General features: G+C 41.2%; 1 protein-coding gene across 1 annotated transcript in view; it reads right to left on the bottom strand.

Moving 5' to 3' along the window:
- Window positions 1–51: 51 nt before the first annotated feature.
- The window catches only part of MICAL2 (microtubule associated monooxygenase, calponin and LIM domain containing 2), a 146,429-nt gene continuing 124,262 nt past the window's right edge, over window positions 52–22,218 (bottom strand). Inside the window, exons 31-36 of the mRNA XM_082057593.1 lie at window positions 14,717–14,808; window positions 12,556–12,648; window positions 10,533–10,626; window positions 5,117–5,216; window positions 3,995–4,068; window positions 52–3,066 (exon numbers count right to left, since the gene is read on the bottom strand). Coding sequence (XP_081913719.1) covers window positions 2,882–3,066; window positions 3,995–4,068; window positions 5,117–5,216; window positions 10,533–10,626; window positions 12,556–12,648; window positions 14,717–14,808 — 638 coding nt within the window. The 3' untranslated portion in view covers window positions 52–2,881. The remainder of the gene's footprint in view (window positions 3,067–3,994; window positions 4,069–5,116; window positions 5,217–10,532; window positions 10,627–12,555; window positions 12,649–14,716; window positions 14,809–22,218) is intronic.

The following is a 22,218-nucleotide window of genomic DNA, read 5'->3' as shown; positions in this document are numbered from 1 at the left end:
CAATACATTCCAGCACATCCCATTATAGCCAACAATGACAGTGACAAGGACTGAAAAATGAACAAATCTATTATAAGTTAGTGAGTCAATTTACAGAAAAGATTGAGCAGCAAGAAAATTCATAACCAAACCAATGTTTGAATACAATTCTAATACAAGCCAACCATATTAAACTGACCTGTGAGCAGTGCACATAGCTTATCTTTTTTTTTTTTTTTTTCGGTCCTTTTTACACTCACAATATATGAAGACCTGGTTTAGATGACTTAGGAGTGTCTTATTTTTCTAAATCACCTGCATAGTTCATGTTTTGATCTAATCTTGTGCGGTACTTAACATCAGGCAGGACAGCAGCAGCCTGACAGGTTTTCCCGCCCAAGGGTGGACATACAGGACACCTGCAGTTTTGGGTGGACCATGTGTTATGACCACATGACATCCAGAAAAGTATCTTTTTACAAAGAATAATTTTGAGGTCCATAAAATGCTGATGGCCCTCAGCTTCTGTTGAGTCTAGTACTCTCAATAACTCAAATCTTAGGAGCTGAGAGTGCCCTCTCGCATTGGTCTCCTCCTCAGGACTAGGGGCATCGTGTTTCTCTGAGGCTGCCCTTCCTCTTCCTCTTTGTATGGCAGCAGCGCTAAGGTGAGTGGACATTTTAGATTGTAAAAGTCAGGTGAAAAAACCCACAATCTTTGACTGGTATGACTGAGGTTTCTGTGCTGAATTCCCGTCTTGTGCGAAGCGCTAAGAAGTTTGCTTTAAAACCTTTAAAAAATACCTTGAAAGCATTATGACTCACTGTTTTCTACAGAAAACTGGGATAGATGTTCTAGACAGTCTTGTGTGGGATTACATGAGGCTTCTGGGAACAGTGAGGAAATCCAGAAATTTTCTCCACAAAGCTGGAAATACCAGGAGATCTCCACAGAGAAAATTAAAATATTTGTTGCTGCCCTGCCTGTTCCTACTTTGTGTCAATCTTGAGTAATAGAGTTAGTTTTAAAATCAGTCACTGCAATCCATCTCAATAAAAATGTAACTGAAGATCAGGTGTGCTTAGCCTGCAAACGACAGGGAAAAAAGGTCTGGGAGTAATTTTGGAACACGTTCAGGGATTCTGCTATGTCTTTCTATGGAGATGAAAAATAAATTTTATTGTTGAAGCCCTACATGCTATATTTTAAGGGTATCCCTTCACGCAATGGTAACTGAGAACACTGTTTACTATGCACAGATTTACCTATACATAGCTGTAAGAAATACACATTTATCAATCAAAATCAGAGACAACATCCAAACTGTATAATACAACCAGACACTCTAATCCTCTTTAAACAGTCTCATAAATAAATATAAATACATAAATATTGCAAAACAATAGTATGTTCCTTGCACCAATAGAGATGTATTATTTATCTGTTGTCACTAGTGAAATGTTGCTTTTATTTTTAGAAAGGGTATTTTAAATTTCTTACAATACAGCAAAATCTGAAGATCATTCATAAATTACTGTGACAGGATCCAGCATGTCTCCTGCCCTACAAGTACTTACCAAAAGGTTTTTTGAATTTAAAGCTTTGGTAACATGAACACTTCTGGCTTTGGCTGTACCACAAGCACCTGCTGCAAATTAGCACCATTCACAAAATAATGAGAACATCAAATTTTCTCAGAGCACGAGGTAAAATGATCTTCAAAAAGAAACAGTCTCGCAGTTTCTCCTTGTTTTTTCAGTTTGAAAATACAGTGCATCATACATACAGTTGGGAATACTACCAATCTTAAATTGCAGAATTATCTCAGATTTAAGAAAGTATTTAAATTACATCGAATACTAAGGGGAATTTCTGCACATCTGCTTTGCCAATATCTACAGATGTAGGTACAAAAAAGATAGGAGATAGTTCGTTTAAGCAAAAAATATGCATATATATTCTTGAGCAGCAAGATGAATGGAGCTTAAATATACTTGTAACATTTTCTATCAAGTGTTGACATGAACAAGTTCAACATTTTTTGCAACCCTTTTGAGGAATTATTCTCAGGGAGATCTTTAACTGCTATACCACTCATCACATCCTGTGATACTATTTGCGATGTATTTTATCATGCAATTGTAAAGCAGTTAGTCTGGATTACTATTTATAAACTACCATTTAGCATAGTTTAGAAAATACCTTAATCTGTGACATACAAAAGCTTTTTTGAGCATCTAACAGTTTTAAGGGGAGGTACCCCTTTGATAATCCCTTACTATTTTACAAAAGGTAGGGATTTAACATTGCTTTAACTTCTTGTTCAAAAATACACAGTGCACTAAAACTTACAAATACCTGGAAAATTAATTTGACATTGCATTTGCAGTAGTTTTAATGAGTGCTTCTATGCAGTTACTAGTCAAATGACCCTTCCTCCACCAGAAATAAAAATTAACCTTATTTTATATGAGATGCTTGCTTTCTGACCTTTAAATAGTTCAACATGGCCTGGCTGTGCGCAAGTAGTAACAAAACCATGTACAGATTCAGACAAAAAGATGGGAGCAATGCTGTCTCAAAAATACTAAGTCATGTCATCGTGTTTCTCAACAACTCTGTTCTCAGCATTGAAATAAAATTCCAGGAAAACAACAGAGCTGATTTCCTTTTCACAGACCCAGATGCCCATCGGCCATGTAAATTCAGTCCTATGCCATATTCCCGTGATCCTTTAAGCTGACAGTGAAATGTCTCACAGGCTTAAGAGCTTTTGGTAACAAAATAACTTGTTTCCCAAATAAACCGTGATTAAATTTGGGCTCCTTTATTTTTCAGAAGACTATCTCTACAAATATCTGTGAAGATACCACTGAAATCCTGTTTATTTGCATGTGGCTGTTTAAATCCTGCTCAGCTGATAGCCTCTAGATAATACAATGCTTTCAAAGTGCCGGTCTTCTTCTTTTGCTTTCACTCTTTGCTCCTCTAAGGTAGACATGAGTTTGTCCCTTTCTTCAATCACTTTCATCACCTCAGTGAAAATTTCATCCTCCTCATTCAGATCCGTCTCATCTTTAACGCTGTCTAAAAGATCACAGAACAAGAGGTTAAAATCCAGGTCACTCTGTTATTATGCTTTGCATTTTAACTGTTGGTGCAAAGGTTGCATTAATATTATAGTCAATAACAAATTAAGTCAGTAGCAGTTAATATTTTTCATGTTACAGCTCAGGGGAAATTTCTTCTTCATTTGGGCCATCTAAGGTTGACCATTAAGTTTCCTAATGTCTTAAGTAGATCTTTTAGCAAAACTTAGACTGGAAGGGACAGGAAGAGCTCTACTTGTTTATAAAAACGTATAAGCTGGGTTTTAAATTTAGTTTATAAAAGGTAAAAAGGCCAACTATGAAATGTAGTACCAAACGGAAAGTATTTTCCAGAAAATGTTATGAAAACTGTTGTCACTTAAAATCCCTGTGCTTAGAACACAACAGGATATTTTGGGGTATTCACTGCTATATAACCCCCTCCTTCTCCCTGCATTCCTCCTCCCCATGCTCTCTTTTCTAATACCAAATGAAAGGACAAGCCCAAATTGTAATCCCAAGTACCTGAAGGCAGTTCCAAAATACTGCAGTAATCACTGATGCCACAGTTAACATAGAAGCAGATAACCTCCTCTGTGTTAAGGTGGTTGAAGAAATTACTTTTCATTGCTGCCCATCATCTCATGTTAGCTGGATGTTGCTGCCTGCACAGCACCGTTAGTGGAATTACATGTGTGAGTGCTTCTGATCCAGCTCAGTGTAAGACTAGACAGGTCAGCCTAGCAGTCTTCACTAGAAGCCAGATGAGCAGCTCTCACAAGTTGCATTTTGCTGGCTGAGCTGCACTTGCAGAAGAGCATGGGAGGAAGAGCCTCAGCCACTCTGGTCCTTTTTGGAGCAAGCAGGGACTCATAGGGTCGTGGTCTGTCACTGTGGGCTGCAGCATACTCTCCCCTTTGACTTACCATCAATGGCCATTTTCTCCCTCAGCTTTTGTTCCAACCTGCTTTGGTGGTCCTCCAATTCTAACTCTTGGGCTCTAGGCACAATTAAAAAAAAATAAAATAAAGAATAAGCTTTTTTTCAGTAAAGACATATATGTTAATATTATTTCAACCAAGAGATTCTGTGTTCTGTTTATCCAAGCTTTTCTCCTCACGGGCAGTCAAGGCTAAAAGCTTTGCCTGTGCCTATGTTGCCACAGCAATGCCAGAAGCACCGCTACCACCTTTTGCATTACAGATCAGATTAGGCTCCCTCATACATCACAACACTTAAGGCTTGAACCAGCTGTACTTCATTGGTGGCACCCACACACAAAGGGTCTGACCAAGGACATCTGAAGGGAAAAGAAGAGGTTTGGCCCCTGACAGCATGAGCACAGCTGGGGAGAAATTGGGGGCAGGCAGAGCTGGCGGCTGGGCTGCAGGTCGGCACGCAGGGCAGGGGGCTGGCTGAGCGATATGGCAATGATAAATGGCAACGAGCAGCCTGCACTAGTGTGAAATCCAGGGGTGAGCAATGACTGCTGCAGCTCTCATCACCCTCCCATATTGCCCAGAAATAGTGGAGAAAATAGCTGAGAGTCACCTCCGCCTGCCTGCTGAGTGTGTTTCCAAGGAGGTGAGGTGAGGGAGCTGCAGCCGATATTGTTTCCATTAACCACAGTGGCATCTGAAACAATTTTTATTTGCTTGGTGTATCTGCTTGTTTCATCACTGTAGTGAATTCCTAGATCATTTCTCCTATGTCCAATAAAACCTGAGATAAACTTGTCAGACTATTTTTCTTCCACAGGAGAAAGTGCCCCAGTGTTCGATAACCACACATTATATAAAGGCAGAACATCTATATGCTGTACTGGTTTAGAGTACCGTATAGGATTTAAATAACTGAAACACTCAGAGGGAAGGATGAGGAGGGCTCAACTGAAAATCTGTGTTCAAAACAGATTGTAGCTATTCTGGGTACATTTATTCCAAGACAATCTAAAACTGCAGCATGCAGCAAAGTGTTCAGGTATAACGAGAGTACAATTTTCACTTCTCCCCTCCCTATCTTTGGTACTAATGCTTGGCCTTACTTACATAATGAGGAGCTGAGATTCATAACGCATTAATTTATTCTTCTCCAGGACCAGCTCAAACCATTCATGTAGCGTCTGAGTTTCATCCTTTGTGCTTGAATCTGTTTAAAATAGTAGAATTAAGTATGCAGTATCGCCTTTCCTTCCAATGCTCTTACAACTGAAGTTCATATTAAGTAGTCATCATTTTTAAGCCTTGATGAGTCCAAATGGAGATATTTTTTTTTTTTTGCTTATGTAACTCACATCAGTAATGTCTCCGTATGACATTCTTGTCTACATTTGTTTGAATGTTGTAGTTTATTACAGATAAGATGCGTTAGATTAAAACCATTTTTGTTTTGGAAATTAAGTTTTTTCTTTCGAGCGAAGATATAGACTTTTTTAATGGGCACTTTTTCTTTCTCTTAGTTCTGCCTTTGATAACATAGTTTCTCTGTTGATAGTGGACTCCAGCAGCTGAACTGTATGTATAATTGGCAAGCCCATTAACACAATCAGACTTTAGGATGTACATGCTGGCAAGCATCAACTTAGCCCCTGCTTGCAGTGGGCATCAGACGCACAATAAAATCCTCCACAAATTTCCATTCATTTGCCAACTGGCCTCTAAATCTACATATGCTTTGAATGACAGGTAAGGCTGTGGGACATGACAAATCTGTTATTACTGGGTGATAGGCACTATGCAGACATGAAACACGAGATGGTCTCTCTCCCAGAATGCTCTCAGCTTGACTCTGCCTTGTTGAAGAGGAGGGTTGATTTCTCTTTCATCAGGTGAGGGCCTTTGCTGCTCCTAAAATGCTTGGCAAAGAACCACCCCTGGGTGTTTTCAGTGGCAAGTCAGAGCACATATGTATTTCTTTTCCTTGCTGTCATTTTCAACACACTCATCACTTCACATGTTCCATTCATTTTCTTCACAGAACAAAACCAGCTCACCACCCTTCAGCAGAACAGCAGCAGCAGCGGTGCTGCCAACACGTGTCCCACAACATCTGCTCTGCCCATCTGCCCTCCGTTGCTGCAAAACAGTGACCGCTTGCGGGAGGCAAATATCTTACACTACCCCAGGGTGAGGCAACAGTTCAGGTGACACCCCCTTCAGAAGCACAAAATGAGCAGCCAGCCCATGCTCCTGCCTCAGCACGTGGTGGTCACACACCCACCATGGGACAGGCAGAGCTGGGACAAAGCAAAAGGAGGTGCCCCTGGCAGGTGGGGCAATGCACTGCTCCTCTCCTCAGTCCTTACATCATGCTGCTAGACGACCAGGCATCAAATCCCCATGAACCAGTGTGTCTGCTCTCTGTGGATGGAGACTTACATGATTGCTCCTGTTTTAAGAGGACTTCACCTTTGTTTCAGACAACCGAGAGTGCTGAAATTTAAGCCCAAAGGTCTCAGGTTCAAGCTTCAGAGATGAGAGTCACAAGAGTATCATTAAACTAGGTTACCAAGTGGAGAGATAGCCGAGTCCTGCACAGGTTGGCAGCATTTTGGATGGTTTTCTGTTGTCATTTTGAAACGCGCTTTGTCCTCAGCCCCAGGAATTACCATCTTGCCTCTATTGCTTCAGTTGTCCCTCATTTTAGTGACAAAGTAGATATGACTCCATTGAAGAACAGCAGTTCGTAGACCATCTCCTGTGAGCAGTAATGATCTCGGCCAATGCGGCCCTTTAACAGTCTTCCTGAGTAGAAGGGAAATCACCGGGTGTTTGAGATCGGTGCCCATTTGCGTGCCTTCATCAGGCCCTGTCACCCAGAGAGCCTGGGTCACCTCCTGCCAGCATCAGAGGAATTACGTGGGCCCCCAGGCCGAGGACAGGAGTCACGCTGGTTTGGGTGCATTTCTGTGTTTTCTCATCAGGATTTGACCCCAATCGGGGGTTACCATGAAACAGGAAGATAAAACAGCAGGAGAGGGCAAAGAAATCTGCCTGATTCCATTAAAACTTGGCAGTAATGGATGTGTTCCTGTGGGATCCTGAGGTCAGCAAGCAATGATAAAAAAACTTCACTGCTGGAGCAGTTCTCACTGGGATGTGTCAATGGTAACTTCTCACAGATTCAATGCAGGGATGTAGCATTTGTATGCAGAACCTTAGGTATTCATACACCACCATCAGAAGTTATCATCAAAATTTGATTTATCTTACTGTCAGAAAAAACACTGCAACTGCAGGGATGCATATGTCCTGAGCACACACAGAGGGTTACTATGTCTTGTTTGCCATTTTCTCGATAAGGCAAAAATATTATATTTTTTCTAATGTTTCCTCTTTACACTCTAAAAATCTCTGTATCTCTAACAAAAGACTGTGTGTCCTAGGTTGATTGAGGTAGGCAAAGAGTAATGCACTTTGCAGAAATGCAACTCATTTTAGCAGAAACCTCAGTGCAAGCTGAAATTAAAGCAGCCCTTGTTTTCATCCCACAGAATGCCCCCCAAGAGTCCCCAGGGACAATTTTTCCCCTGAGCTTTTCAAACGTTTGCTAATATTATAATAATGTTAATAGTTATTCAAGTCTGATGGAGTGCTTTATGCCTTCCAAGGGCAGAACAAGCCAATGAAGTATTTTGCATGACGCAACACGACAGATCTGTTTAAAGGTTAGAGGGAAAACAGCTTGTGAGTTTGTTTTGTGAGCCTGTTTTTTTTTTTTTTTTCTTACAGGATTGCTAAAGCAAAAATTTCCTCCTGGTTTACCTAAGTCTCCTTTAACCTAGATCCCATTTGAAAGTCAGATATTCTTCTAAGTGCATTGTGGCTATTTCCATATTCTTCACTGTTAGGGGAATGACAGACTGCAGAGGAGCATTTACTGAATACTGTTCTCAAAACTTCAACCTTTTGTTTTCCAGAGTGATGCTAATGCTGTTCCTCCATACAGCAGTCACACAGAAAGGGGGTTTGGCCCGTTTGCTCCTTTTCAGGAACAGCTAAACCTCATATTCCTAATTCCTACAGATTTTCAACAGATCTCTATTAACTCTGTTGTAAGGTCTGAGAAGCCTTGGATATATTCCTTATGAAATTAAAAACTAGCTGCAACTTGTGCAGATATTTGTTCACCTTCCAAAACATGGAGAGATTTGTTAATGTTCTCTCAACACAGATTTTCATCTTTACCATCATTCGCCATCATTTGTTTAGTCAGCTGATCAGTTATGCTAATTTCAGTGGAAAACATGTTTTGAGATTTTTATTTCTGTATTTTCTTGTAGGCAGAAGATCTCAATAAGCTTCCACAAATGTCAGTGGAAAACAAAGTGATGGTACGTCACTGATTTATTATTTAGTATTTTGAACCAGGATAAAGGGAATAACAGGCATGAAAAATTATTCATAGGACTGATATTATGTCTTTTTTTAAGTGCATGAATAGTTGTCACTACAATTAGAAGATCATCGAAGCCTCATTTTGCTCATCAGTCTTCATGGCAGTCATTTCACACCCACACATGTTCTCTTCTAATTCAGTTGAGGAGCTAATGAATAACTCCCCCTAACAAAGGGGCCATTCATCCCAGGCTTACAGAATTATTAGAGGAGAGTTGCGTAAATGTCACTGAAGACTAGTGTTTGCAGGCCTGTCTCTAAATTTGGTTATTCACAACCTTTGCTGCTCAATATTATTGCTGAACTGTGATCGTTTTCTAATTACCTTAATAATACCTATTAAATCACTTGAATTACATAAGCGCAGACCTGCTTAAATACAACTTAACCTAATAAACACTGGTCATTCATTAAACAATAATGCTCATTATTTTTAAGAAGGTTGAACAGAATATTAAACTCACTGATTCCTGCATCATTACACATACATTATTACAAGCAACAAAGCACTCCAATTTTGTTTGGGAAACTTACAGCTTCATGCTTTTGCACCAGAAGAGTTATTGAGACACAGCAACATCCTACATTTCAGTATCTGCCCTATTTGTAACTGGCCACCTACACACAAACAATCAACAGGGATAAAAAAAATAGTACTTTCACCTTAATGAGGGCAATCCAATTACTAAGGATGGGAAGAGAATGAGAAGCATCAATCTCTTGGCAGGCAGCCCTCTTTAGGAAATGTGATTGTCAAAACAGCAAAAACAAGAGGTGGCTCTAGGCCATTTATTCTGGTATTCAGTGTCTATCCCAAGAGCTAGAAGCTCTTGTCCCCTATATTTTTGATGTTTCCGAAAAACAACCACCCTTATACAACTCATCAGTAAAGAAAAAAGGTAACACTCCAAATCCTCCAAGTCTTTTTGACAGACTTTCTCACAGGTGGTAGGATGGGGGCCATTTGATAAAAGGTTATGTTTTCATGTAAGAAAAAGTATTCTAGCCTTTTAAATAACATTTTAAATAGGTTGATACTATGAAATATAGGAAATTAGCTAATAAATATCAAAGGTTGAGCAAATGCTCTCTTGCTGAACTGATTAATTCAGTGCTGGAATAGGGAAGATAACTGCTAAGAAATATGGCATTAAAAAAGCCATCATGTAGAGATAATGCTGGGCTGCCTAGCTAAGACAACAACAAGATCAGATGCCAAAACATATCCAGGTTTTCCGTGTTGTGCAACTAACTGCCTGTCACAGAAAGCACGAGGTTCAGCTTTCTGAAACAGAGGTAAATAAAGATAGGTTTGCAATCGGGCTGTCAGCTCCTATCAGCACAGAACCGCAGCCCCCTCTGAAGTCCCTTACACATGTGATCCACACCTTCATCCCCATTTGGCAGGAGCCCCCAGATGTCCCATCCCTCTGCAGAAGCTCTCCCCAGCTTCCCCCATGAGCACTGGGGAGCACTGGTCAGACTGGGCTGGCGGGAAGACGCCGCAGTCCTGGGTGCTTGGGACTAGTTGGTTCAGGCCAGCGAAAACCTGTTCTCCAACTGGGGCCAGGACAACATCCCTGTTATCTTCCACCCAGTGGGGGAAAGGCCGAGGGGTTCAGGGCTGTGTGCTGCTGTGGCCACCAGCTCTAATCATGTTAATGGCATTTCACACTCCGGGAGAAGTCATTAAGGACTCTGTTACTAGGCACGGGTGCTGCTGACTTGGTAACTGAGATACAGCTCCTGGAAACCACACTGGTTCCCTCCAGAAGATGAAATAAAGCTCAGGATGAGATTTTTAAAATATGGGGAAGGGGAAATGTAGATCCAGGTTCAATAGCAAGGCAAATAATACCACATCTGTGATAGCCAACAGAAACTTACAGCATTCAGTGTAAAAGTGCTTGAGTTAACAGATTTTGACCAAAAAGGTAAGCAGTTTGTTCTTTCAGTTACTCTTCCATTTCAGATTTTGCACTCAACTCTTTCTATGGCAATCATTAAAAACCCTCTGGCTTTTAAAAAGGTTAAAAAAACACCACCAAACAAACACTAATTCATTTACCTGATTCTCCTCTTAGTTCTCTCTCCAGTTCAACACCAAAAATCTCCAGAGCTCTTTGTCTTTCCTCCAATTCTTCTAGTTGGCGCTGGACAGCCTGCAAAATTGTAATGACATAAAAGCTACAGCAATAGCTTAAAAATTCAGAGACAAAAGATGGTCTCAGTGGTTAGAGAAACAGCTTGAAAAGGGCTCAGAGGAGTCATGGGATTTGCAAACTCACAGAGGGCACCAGGCGCCTAAGCAAATTAGTAATTCCGCTGGGTATCTATCCACATCTTTATGTGGGTAAACATCAGAGGTGTTAAAAAACCCTCAGTTTTTCTGAACTTGAGCTCTCCCATTGTCAAACAGAGATCACAACATTTCTATGTCTCATAAAGTGTGAGAAGTCAATACCTTTACACATTCAGAGGTACGTATTCCAAGATGCTACATGAATAAAGCCCATATAAATATTGAAGCAAAGCTAGAAAGCTTTGCTAGCTATTTTGTTGTCCATGGGATTTTGGTTTTTGTTTTGCTTTTATATTTCACAAGCTTTTGACACAGGGAGGAAAGGGTCTAATAGCTAAGAAGTGATAATTCAGTGGTACTTCAGGATGGACTTCTGCATTCACTGGTCCCTCCCCTTTTAAATACAATTTTCAGAGGTGCCATGTGGATAATAGGCATGAAACACCTTAAAAGGTTGAATTGTCAAAAAGAGATGCTCAGCAGTTCCCATTTCAGGCTGTGTTAGGACAGACCAAGCCAAGCCCTCAGGAACAGCCTAAAAAATGTGAAAGATGGTTCCAAAAGTTTGGACTTGATTCTTTCCACAAAGCAGTAAAATAAGAGAAGGCATGTATGTGTCTAATTTTGCCTTGAGATAATTTACAATTCTCAGACAAAACTATAACATAATTGCTCTTTGGATTAAATAAGATACTATTCTTTTTTCCCATGGGTTTTATTCTGTCACAGATACTATAGTAATGGGTAGATATTAGCATATTCTAAAATCCACTCTCTGGTTCAAACAAAAAATTTCTCTCCTTTCCAGTAATGCTTTTTGCAAAAGCAGTGATGTCTACAAAAATTGAGATTTCAGGTTCACATCTGAAAAACAACTTATTGATTTTCTTCTTTAATGCAATTTTGGTCCAGAAATAGCAAGTGGAAGCTCCCATCCAAAATTGTCCACCTGCTATAGTAATACAACAGAAGATTATGGACAATTCTGCCTTCAAAAAGCCTGCTCTCCTCACTGCAATATCTTGATTACCATTACAACCTGAATTAATGAGATTAAATCTAGCTCGTGTTTCTCTGCCCCGTGCTACAGTACAGACACACACAAAAAGTGCTGATGGCCACACGAGCCATTAAGTTTTATAAATATATACATGCATATAGATAGGTATGTGTCGTGAGTGAAACAGATACACCTGAAAATGTTGCCACATGAGAGAACCCAGTCTGAGATTAAGTCATGCAGCAGTGCATTCCCAAATCTTTGAACTGTAACTGGAAATAATAAAACATTAGCAGAGGCCTGAGATTTTTCCAGCATTTTCCAAAGAGCCTGTACAAAGTGAAGTGACTTTGCATCATTAAGAAAATGATTCATTTTCACTATTTCACTAGAGAGAGAACAAAACCCATTAATGTATTTCCGTACCCTCCTGTAGTACACAGGGGTAACATCTGAGTCTATTACATTCTCAGGGGCTGATGCTATTTCCTCTTACAATTTCTTTCCCTCTTGTTCAGTATATTCTTCCGTTCCTTCCACCTACTATCCATCTTGTTCCTTATACATGATTACAAAATTCAGATCATCTCCTGGGGCACATGTGGATTTGCCACACATAGAGATGCAGGGCCCTGCCACATACATCTTCCTGCTCCTGATGTTTTGGGTGGATTTCACTGCAGAAACCTGCATGAGGAGTGGGGGGGGTGCAGACCCCACACTGGGTACCCCCATCCTCGCTAGTCACTCTTGGGAGACAAATGGGACATCTGCAAACTACGTTTTCACCTGGGCTTTGTGAAGCCTCTTCAGCTCCTCTTGTTTAATCAATTGCTTTGTCTCCTTCTCCAGCTTTCTTCTCCTTCTGAGAGTTCTTTTTGCCTATGCAAGAGAGAGAGGGGGAAAAATAAAAAGAGGCAATCAAAGCATAAGTATGCCATTACTGTTTTCCACAAGCCTTCCCCAGAATTACAGAACCATTGAGGCTGGGAGAGATTTCTGGAGATCATCTAACCTGACTCCCCTGCCCAAAGCAAGGTGAGCTACTGCAGGGTGCCTCAGCCAACCTAGCTGGAATGAAAATGCTCGTGTAGGAATACTCCCATGCATTTGCCTACATGTTTGAAACATTACAAGCTCTTATTGTGAGTATGAACTTTATCAATAAAAGATGGCTGGATCATGAAGCTGACCATGTACATCATACCACTATACATGGCTGCAGTGGATATCACCACGATCAGGGAGGAAACCAGCCACATGGAGTAGGAAGCTCCAGTTTAATGAAACTCAATCCATTTCTACTGCTATAGCTACTAAGTAGTAAAATTCACTTTAGATCGCTTGTAACACGGTAAGAAGGATGCATCCAAAAGAAACAGCCATCACAGAGCCCTACCTGAAGCCCTACAAAACCTTCCCCAGTGTCATTTCTCTACTGCATTACAGAGGTTTTTGGCTTTCCCCGGGGCTGCCGTCGCTGCTGCGGGAAAGCGGGGCAGCGCGGGCTGCGGGGCTGGCGACGGAACCGCCTGCGCCTGCTCCGGCTTGCCCCTGACCCCAGCTCTCTAGAAGTGCTTCAAGGCTGTAGTTTTCCCATTTTGGAGGAGACAGAATATACGAGGATTGTAGACAAGATAATTAAATGAAACTAACAAGTCAGGAAGCCGCTGAGCTTTTTCCCACCGAGTTTTCCCAAAGAAAAACTGTGATACCGGCAAAATAGCAGCCAGAGCTGGCACAGAAAGAGGTGCTAGGAGGCAGCTGAGAGACAAGGTGAGCAGCAAATGTCCATCACAACTGAGTCACTGCTAACGCCCGGCTGTGACAGCTGCTCGGTCACCCTGTTTCTGGCAGCTGCCCCAGCAGCGCTGCCTCCCCGCCTGCTCCTGCCTGTCCTGCAGCTGCCAGAGCTGCTCCTGTCCAGTTCTCTCCCACGTCTTCCTTCTTTTTTCCATTTTGTTTAAATTTTATTGAATTCACCACAACATTATCTCACTATAGGTTGTCTTTCCTGTGATAGGAAAGATGAATTATGAATTCTGACCTCTCAGCACATCCTGACACAGACATTGGCCACACGCTGCTGCGCTTCTGCCTCCTGGCGCTCTGGTTCCTCCAGGGCTGCGCAATCGGGTTTCCATTCAAAGCCCCACTTTGCTTTCAGCTCGGCTTTTTTTTCAGCGTACTGGGCAGCCTCCTGCTTTGCTTACCTTTCTTTTTTTTTCCTCCCCTCAAAGGCAACAAATCAAAAGGTCACCTCATACTATTAATTCCACTTACTGATATTCCTTCCACAGGAAAGAGGTAAACAAATTTCTGATGAGCTATGCAGGAAATAAAAGGTCTGTTTCTTCAAATCAGAGCTGGGTATCAAGAGTTCACTCGTGCTTTAACCCCAGCACTCCTGCTAGTAGCCGCAGGAGCCGAGTTTGGGCTCAGAGACCCCCACGTGCAGCCGAGCTCGTTTGGCGTGTAGGGTCGGGTGCGACTTCGTGGCTCACGCAGTCGTGCTGATTAGGATAAACACAGCGTTTTCCACACAACCTGCCCGTAGCGCCTCTGAAATGAAGTTGTTATTACCCTAAGGGAAATCTGCATCTGTTTGGTTTAATTTTTTCAATAGTTTGCTTGTTGGGATACATATTAAAGCCACTTAAGAATGCAGCTTCAAAGTGGTTTCAGTGAAACATGTCTGTTTGTCAAATTAAGACCTCTTCTGTCAGTGCTGGTGTAACCTGGGGGAATTAAAGATCCAAAGATGAAATTTTTATGTTCATCTGTCTTAAAGAGTTTTAATGTATTTTCTCTCCATGACTTGTAACCTCCACGGGTAAAACATTCCAGTCCCCACTTTGAGAAACTGCTGTGTGTTTTAGATCAAAATCATTTGATGAATCATAAATACAGTCCAACCGAGGAAATATCATTGTTTCCAAGTCAAGGTTACCTTGTCTATTACTGAAGACTTGGATTCAAATTCATCATCAGAGGAAGAAGTAGAATACTCAGCTTGTTGTCTGACAGGTAGGTGTGCGCATCCTAAAACGCAGGAACAAAACAGTCAGTGAAGCAAAAAATACTGTTCTTTAACTCACACAGACACTTTGCACCTGCCCTGAGTTCTAATCAGGAGCACAGAGAGCAATGTGGAAATTTGGCTGATGGTATTAATTAAATTTTTGATCCGTGTCAAAAATACTGTCTGAGTATTTTTGTTTTATTTATATTTTTTTCAGGTATTACACACAAATAAATTAATTCCTTGAACACCCTGCATGTAGCATGCTGTTCTGAATGCACTCAACATTCATTAAAATGTATATCTGAAGTTAGCCATATTACTCAAATGATTGTATAAGGCTCACTATAGAGTGTAATTGAATGCAAAAAGTCTGAGCCAGCTCTTAAACAAATTACCCTTATGTGGCTTGTAGCATCTGGCACCCATTTTTACTACATGACATCTGCTCAGTGTAAAATAGTTGGCGTCAGAATGTCTGGTCATATAAAAAAATCACAAATGTAATCAGAAGCAAATGGACTAAGAGAACAAGGCTTTATCACACAGCCTCATGCAACATAAATATTTCATTAATTATGTCTAAACAAACGTCAGTTATTTTTCTGCTTTAGGAATATTATCACATCATTGAACTGTTGATTAAAATGCCATAATAAGTCAGGAAAATCCATACATCACAACAATGCACTCCATAAGGAAAACTCAAAGGCTGCCTTTGGAAGAAGCATGCTTTCAGAATTCTAAATTAAATTACATTTAATTGCAGCAATTTTATCATGCCTGTTTTTCCAGCATCTTGTTTCAACTGGGTGTAAATATTTGAATTTCTTCTTAATTTGTCTAATTCATAGCTTCATTCTCTTTATTTCAGAAAATAAAACTGCTTTTGGAACATCTGTCTCTACACTTCAACCTGCTACAGGGTTAATGATTAACAGCTGGGCAACATCTTGGAAATGTACATTACTTAAAGCTAACAGTGCTGTTTTTCTTTGTATCTGTGAGGTAACAGTTGGCCTTCTGAATGCAAGTTGTATTCAGATTAAAATCACTTCCCGTTCCCCTCGTGTAAATGTTTCTTCTCTGCCTTGTCCTGGATCCCAGTCCTGAAGCAAGACTTCTGTCTCAGGCCCTAATTTAAAATCAGGACCCATGAAACATGTTCGGCCCAGGTGGTAAAGCAATGAGAGTAAATCCAAGTAATTAGAGGCAGAAATTCTGACTTGGGTCAACCGTCTCAGTTTTAGAAGCACCCCATCCTTGTGTCAATGAAGCTCCAAGGTCAGAGGGTGCAGTTGAACAGATGTGGGTCCTGCTCTAGTTTTTGCAGGATGGGTCGCAGGGTGGCAGCAGGAGGTAGAACACCCCTGGTAGAAACGCCAGGTGGGATTCCAGCCCCCCAAGTGACCTCCCTGCTCCAGACCTCCACCCCATCTCTGTCCCCAGCAGGTACACTCAGCCGCAAGAGCCTTCCTAACACACAAGACAGACGAAGGCATCGGGAGGGTATCACAGTCACAATTTCTTTTGAGGACTAAGCTCACCTACCTTGCTTTTCCCTGTGCAACCAACAGTCTGCAGTGACCACCCTGCGATCAGGCCACTGGTGAAATCAAATTCCATAGTATGCAAGCGGCAAACCTTACAGCCCAGCAGGGCTGGAAGCACAAGCAATTACACGCTCCCTTTATTCTCTCAGCTGTGGGAATAAGTGACTGCTTTCCTGTGTCCTCCTCCTTGAGCGATATCAATAATTTAATAAGCGTTACAAGATCTAGCGGAAAAGCAGCCTGCTGTAACACAAGGGCACCTGCCTCCTCCTCGGGGATGTGACTCAGGAGCTGTTTGCCTTCCTGGGACAGAGATAGGGTCAGTGACTTCCCCAGGGACTTCTGAGGGCCATCTCATGAGCGCTAGGAAGCCAGTGTCTCTGCACGGAATAGGCTTTGTGGATGTAAATAATCTATCTGCTATGGAGATGCAGGTATTTGCACCTTGCTCTGCAGATAAAAGCCATTTAGATTGCTCTGAAACAGCTCAGCCTTCCGAGACATGTGGTACCCAAAGCTCTGGGAGACAACAGCCACCCGTCTGCAACCAGCAACATCCTTCATCATCTCCACCCAAGAAACCTACAGGCTGAGTGACCGTGAGAAACAGCTCAGTGATGAGGCATCCAATGGGTCTACCTGTATGCATTGACAGTTATGGTCTCTGCCATGTTTATTGCACATACATTTCACAGCACTGGTGTTCTCTGCTAATATAATGTGGATAATTGAAGCATAGGCTGCTGCAAGGAGGTTCCTGGAAACACAGAGCAAGGAGTGACAAAATTGGGATGAGAATACTGAGGTTTGGCTCCCAGATGTGTGGTCCTGCCACATTTCAGAGATATAGAAACAGTTGGACAGTGCATTTCTCTCAACATTAAAAGGGCAGCCACTCAGTAGTCTGCTGAATTATTTTTCTTTGGCTGTTTTCCTGTGGGAGAGAGCAGAAATATGCTCTGAAATGTACCCCAGATCCAAATTTCAACTATACAACAGTTCAAGACAACTATAACAAGCACAGCAAGAAATTACATCACTGAATGAACTTGCTTTATGCAGAGCTAGAAAAAAATACCACAAGTTTATACTATTAAAAAAAACCCACAACAACATACACACAGCACTTTTCTGTGTTATGGCATCTATATGTTCTACTACGGATTACTGAGCATTAATCTTTCCTATCTCCAAAGTGGCGAGATAGGCAGAATTTAGCTGCCAGTTGTGAGGATTTGGACAAGGAGTTCACACATAAAAATGTTCAACTTAGGGACTTTTACACTTACCAGGTTATTTAAATCTGAAACTTAGAACTGCAATAAGTTAGATAATAATAATTTGTCTACTCCAAATATGTCAAGCCTTAAAGCTTGATAGCTACAGAAATGATTTCAAAGACATACCTTTTTTCCAAATATTAACACAACTCTTCTAGACTTGGGCTTTCTCATTCCTTCAAGATGGGAGTTATTTTTTAAGTACTCTAGTGTGTCCCTAACTTCTAAATTAACATGTTATACTACAGCTTTTCCTCCCCAGCTAATATCACTAAGAATGGTCAGCCATAGCTTTAGTTCTTAATTATAAAAGAGAAAGGAACTAATATTTCTGAAATCTTTATTAATCTATTCTTGATTTCTATCTCACAGTAGCTACTAGGAGTTTGGTCAAGAGACCTCTCCAGCATACCTGATTTACAACTATTAAGTCACAGGAAACAGAGTATTAATTATTAATAATTGTTATTGAATCTGACAGTGTCACAGAATATGCTTCAAAGTACAAAGTTGGAGGAAACCTCCAATTTTTGATATTCAGACTTGGTATCCTCATATGCGTATGTCATAAGAGATAAGAAAAATTACATCCATAAAATTAAAATTCCTTCCTGTGGCCAGTTCATTACAGCTTGGTAATCCCTTGGTGGGTCTGAAAGACGCTTTGCTTTGGCCTAAGTGTTCTGCCATTGAACGCCAGCAAAACCATCGCTGTATTCATTGCGATCAACTGGACCAAAGCGCAGTGCTTTTGAGAACCCCTCCCTTAACAGGTAAATCTAAGGTACTGCTTTTCCTGGGAAACTCGAGGTGCTCTGAGCAGAGAGGGAGGTGTCATATGAAGAGGTTAAGAAGGCAACTGTGTTAGATGTGGGAGCCCTGCTGATCATCCTGGAGATTCACAGGGAACGCCACCACTGCCGTCACTCTGCGTGGCACAGCTCACCCCCCCTTCTGGGGTGCTTTTGTGTCACGATAATGACTGTAGTCTAAATGCACAGAAAGTCTTGGGTTTATAACATAATAGTACGTTAATCTGTTGGCTTCCTCCGTAAGTGTTCAAGATTGCATATTTTTAGAAGGTTGTTGGAGTTAATCATGACCACTATAAGTACTTCAGTATTTTACAAAAGAGAGAGGCAAAGCTACACATTTCTCTTGGGGCACTGGTGTATCAAACCAGATGGGAACTGGCATGAGGTGGGAGATGAAAAAAAGTGCCAGTAGAAATCAAGAGTAGGCTTGGCTATTTGGTTTCACATCTTTGCTTCTCCACAGATTTCTCATGTGGTTTTAGGCATGTAATGTAATCTTGCCGTGCCTCAGTTCCCCTTCTAAAAGATGAAATCACTGAGATAACAGTGCCCTAGTTGACAAGGATACTGCAAACACACAAATTTTTAGCGGTACAAAGATGCAGTAATGAGAACCATGTATGAATCTGAAATCTTTGCAAGCAATCTCTTTTCAATCTAAAAGTGCACAAAACCAGCAAAGTGAGTTCATAACATGTCCAACTCTCTCATCAGCTGAGTTGGTTGTCCTGCTTAATGAAACGAGTCATGTTAACAACACACGGTCACAAACTGAGCTAACAGCTCCCATCTCATCTAAGGGACAATCCTAGGGCTGTTTTCATGCAATCCCTATTCTGTCAGGGACAGAAATATGTCTCCCACCCTCCATCGCTATGAAGAATCAAACCCAGAGGCACAAACATCTGCCATAACCAACTGCCTTCTTGGGCTGGTCTGCAGAAGTTCTGTCTGTAAGGAGTAACCTAAACCCTGGATCCACAACTGTGTTTCATTACAAGCACTGCTGACCGCAGCTCTCTCATACCACCTAGCCTTGCCCTTTTTACTGTTGTTTTTCTGTGGTATTAATGATTTTTAATATCTATAGCTAACATGGCGCTTTGGCATTTTTTTTTAATTTCAAAAGGGCAAGTTGGCTTAGGAGAGAACAGTTAATCATCTGATTGATCAATTTTATTGATCAAGTTTGGGGGTATTTTTAACTGCAGGTTGGAACACAAAGAAGGAATCAAAGGACAAAAGCCTCAAAGATATTTGTGCAATAAATCAAAAATCTGCCATTGCACTTAGAAACTCCAGTGTGCCTACCTGGGGACATTTGTATATTCCACAGGCAAACTTAGATAGGTGTTTTTTTTTTTGGTTTTGTTTTGTTAAACCAATTGCTCAACTGAAATCAGTGCATGAACCCCCATTTATTCGGTTAGAATGATCTCGGTCCCACACGGAAAATCTGTGCAGCTGCATCTCTGCACAGCCCAAAATTTCCAAGTGACTCTGAGGAACAGCTCTTATGAAACAGAAAGAAAGTGTCAGCCAGAAAGCCTTTAGGCCAGGCTTGCATATCAGAAGGTGAAATCACCTGTATGGAAAGTGTAACAGCAGGAGTAAGTTTGAGCAACAGGCAATCTGTTGCTGAGTAATTAAGATCTCTGCTTCCTCATCTGAGCTTCAGCTGGTGGCTGAACACTTGGCAGGAGATGACAGAAGGACAGAATATAATTTTAGTTTGGGCAGACACCTGAGTGTGAAATGCAGAAGCCACCATCAGCATAGCGAAGACATCTGGACGTATATTTGCAGATGAATTAACTAAGATGAAGCGTAGGGAGAGATGAGCAACATAACGTAAAAGTAGATGTGCTGGGTGAGACTTCCAGTCTGTTCCCAGCAGTGGATGTCTAAAGGCACACTATAGGCACTGGTTAGTCATATGCAATTCCTCCTCTCAACACTCACCCAGCCTCCAAACATTTTTCGGTTCAGGGGCTTTCTAAATTGGAAGCGGTTTCTAAGCATGTGTTTAATCCTCAGTGGACTTCTCTTCAATGAGCTGCCCAGTCGCAATCCAAGCCCATAGACTTTCATCACCCAGCTCATTCTTTGGCTCCACAAACCCATTCAGGGAGAAAACACCAGCATAATGTGAGACCAACCATATTTACACAGAACAAGTTTGTCTAGCCTCAAATAGTATTAAAAAATCCCTACTGCAAAGAGCCAAGAGGAGTATGAGAAAGAGCCTCACTAAATTGGGTTCTGCAAGGTGCTGGGAATAGTTTTTTTTTCTTTAAAGAAAATAAATTTTCTGAGGTTCATGGTAAATTTCAAAAGAGAAAAATAACGACATGTAATATGGGCTAAATCTCGTCATCAGTTCATGACTGGAGTTTGCCAAACCTGGGCCTCAGATAAGTACCAATATGAGACAGAAATGCCATTTTAGCGAGCCAGGCAGGACTTGGCTCTTTACCAGTTTGATTTACTCAAATACAAATGTTTGAAAAAGTTGAGGGAGCTGCAATGTTGAAATGTTGAAGATGGCAGATTACCGAGCAAATGGTGAGATCAAAGGCACATGTTTTTCTTCTGAACAGACTTTGCAATGCTTATGTTAAATAATTATAATAATTTATTAATCCCGCTTTTGGCTTGCACAGCAAAGGAGTGCAACTCATATTAAACCAGCATGTTTTAAAATATATTTAAAATAAAATATAGTATTGTTCAAACCTAATAAGAACTCTTCCCATTTTAGTTGGAACACAACGTACTAATTATTGTAATACATCTAGTTAAGAGCAAGTCAGCTTGGCTTAGTTGATGTGTGATGAGTATGTACAGACTCAGAAAAAGCCTCCCGTTTGAGACTGTAGTGTGACAAGCGTGAGCACCAGCAGCTCCCTGTGGCTCCAGGCCAGTCCCCAGCATCCCCTGGCTCCCTGGGCATGCCTGGGTTTGCAAGTTCTTAGATAAAGGATGCTCCAAGAATCTGATTCAAAAGTTCAGGAACAAGAGTGGGAGTTATTCTATCCATTTCAATGAGCCCTAGATCAAGCCTCATATGTACTGTATATCTTCATCACAGTATGCAGTAGTTCTGAAGCAGAAAGGAGACAAAAAGGAGCTGGCAGCGCACTGGGGCCACTTCGGTGACTTCACATTTTACATATAGATCGTTATTTTAATGCTGCGGTACAGCAGCAGTTTTGGGGTTACAGTCTGAGTTGCAATTTAATAATGTAAGAAACAAACAGGTATGCCAATAAAATTCTGTAGATTATTTAGTTAAACAACTGTGACTTTCTGCAGTGGGCTAGTGGAAAGATGGACCACAGAGAAAGACAGGTAGGTACATTTCTTATACCTCATCTTTTATACCTGAAACTGTGCACTTAATTCCTTCTGAGCCTACATTCAGATTACTCAAATTGCTCTTTGTCTGACATCAATATTTCTTAGACTCATCTGTGATTTTAACACTAACCTTGTTCTTGCAAGCAAACATGAAAATTGATGCCTTTAATCACTGCCCATATAGACTCACGAATAGGTCAGAAGTGGTCAATAAGTTTCTATCCCCTCTCAAATAAAACAAGGGGATATTAATGGCCCTGCAAAACTCCCAAAAGTATGTCTACAGTTCAGTCACTACAACAGCAGACAGAGCTGAAGAGACAGCAGCCAAGAAAGCACATACGCAGGACAAAGCTTCTTGCTATTGCAACTGTATTGCTTCAGTGCCTGAGCTCCTCATGGAAAGGCTAGTAAGCGTAGTC

The sequence above is a fragment of the Streptopelia decaocto genome (genome assembly GCF_964273445.1).
Source record: "Streptopelia decaocto genome assembly, chromosome: 7".
Taxonomy (NCBI): domain Eukaryota; kingdom Metazoa; phylum Chordata; class Aves; order Columbiformes; family Columbidae; genus Streptopelia; species Streptopelia decaocto.
The sequence above is the reverse complement of the archived record's forward strand: the minus strand, read 5'-3'. Positions and strand labels throughout refer to the sequence as shown.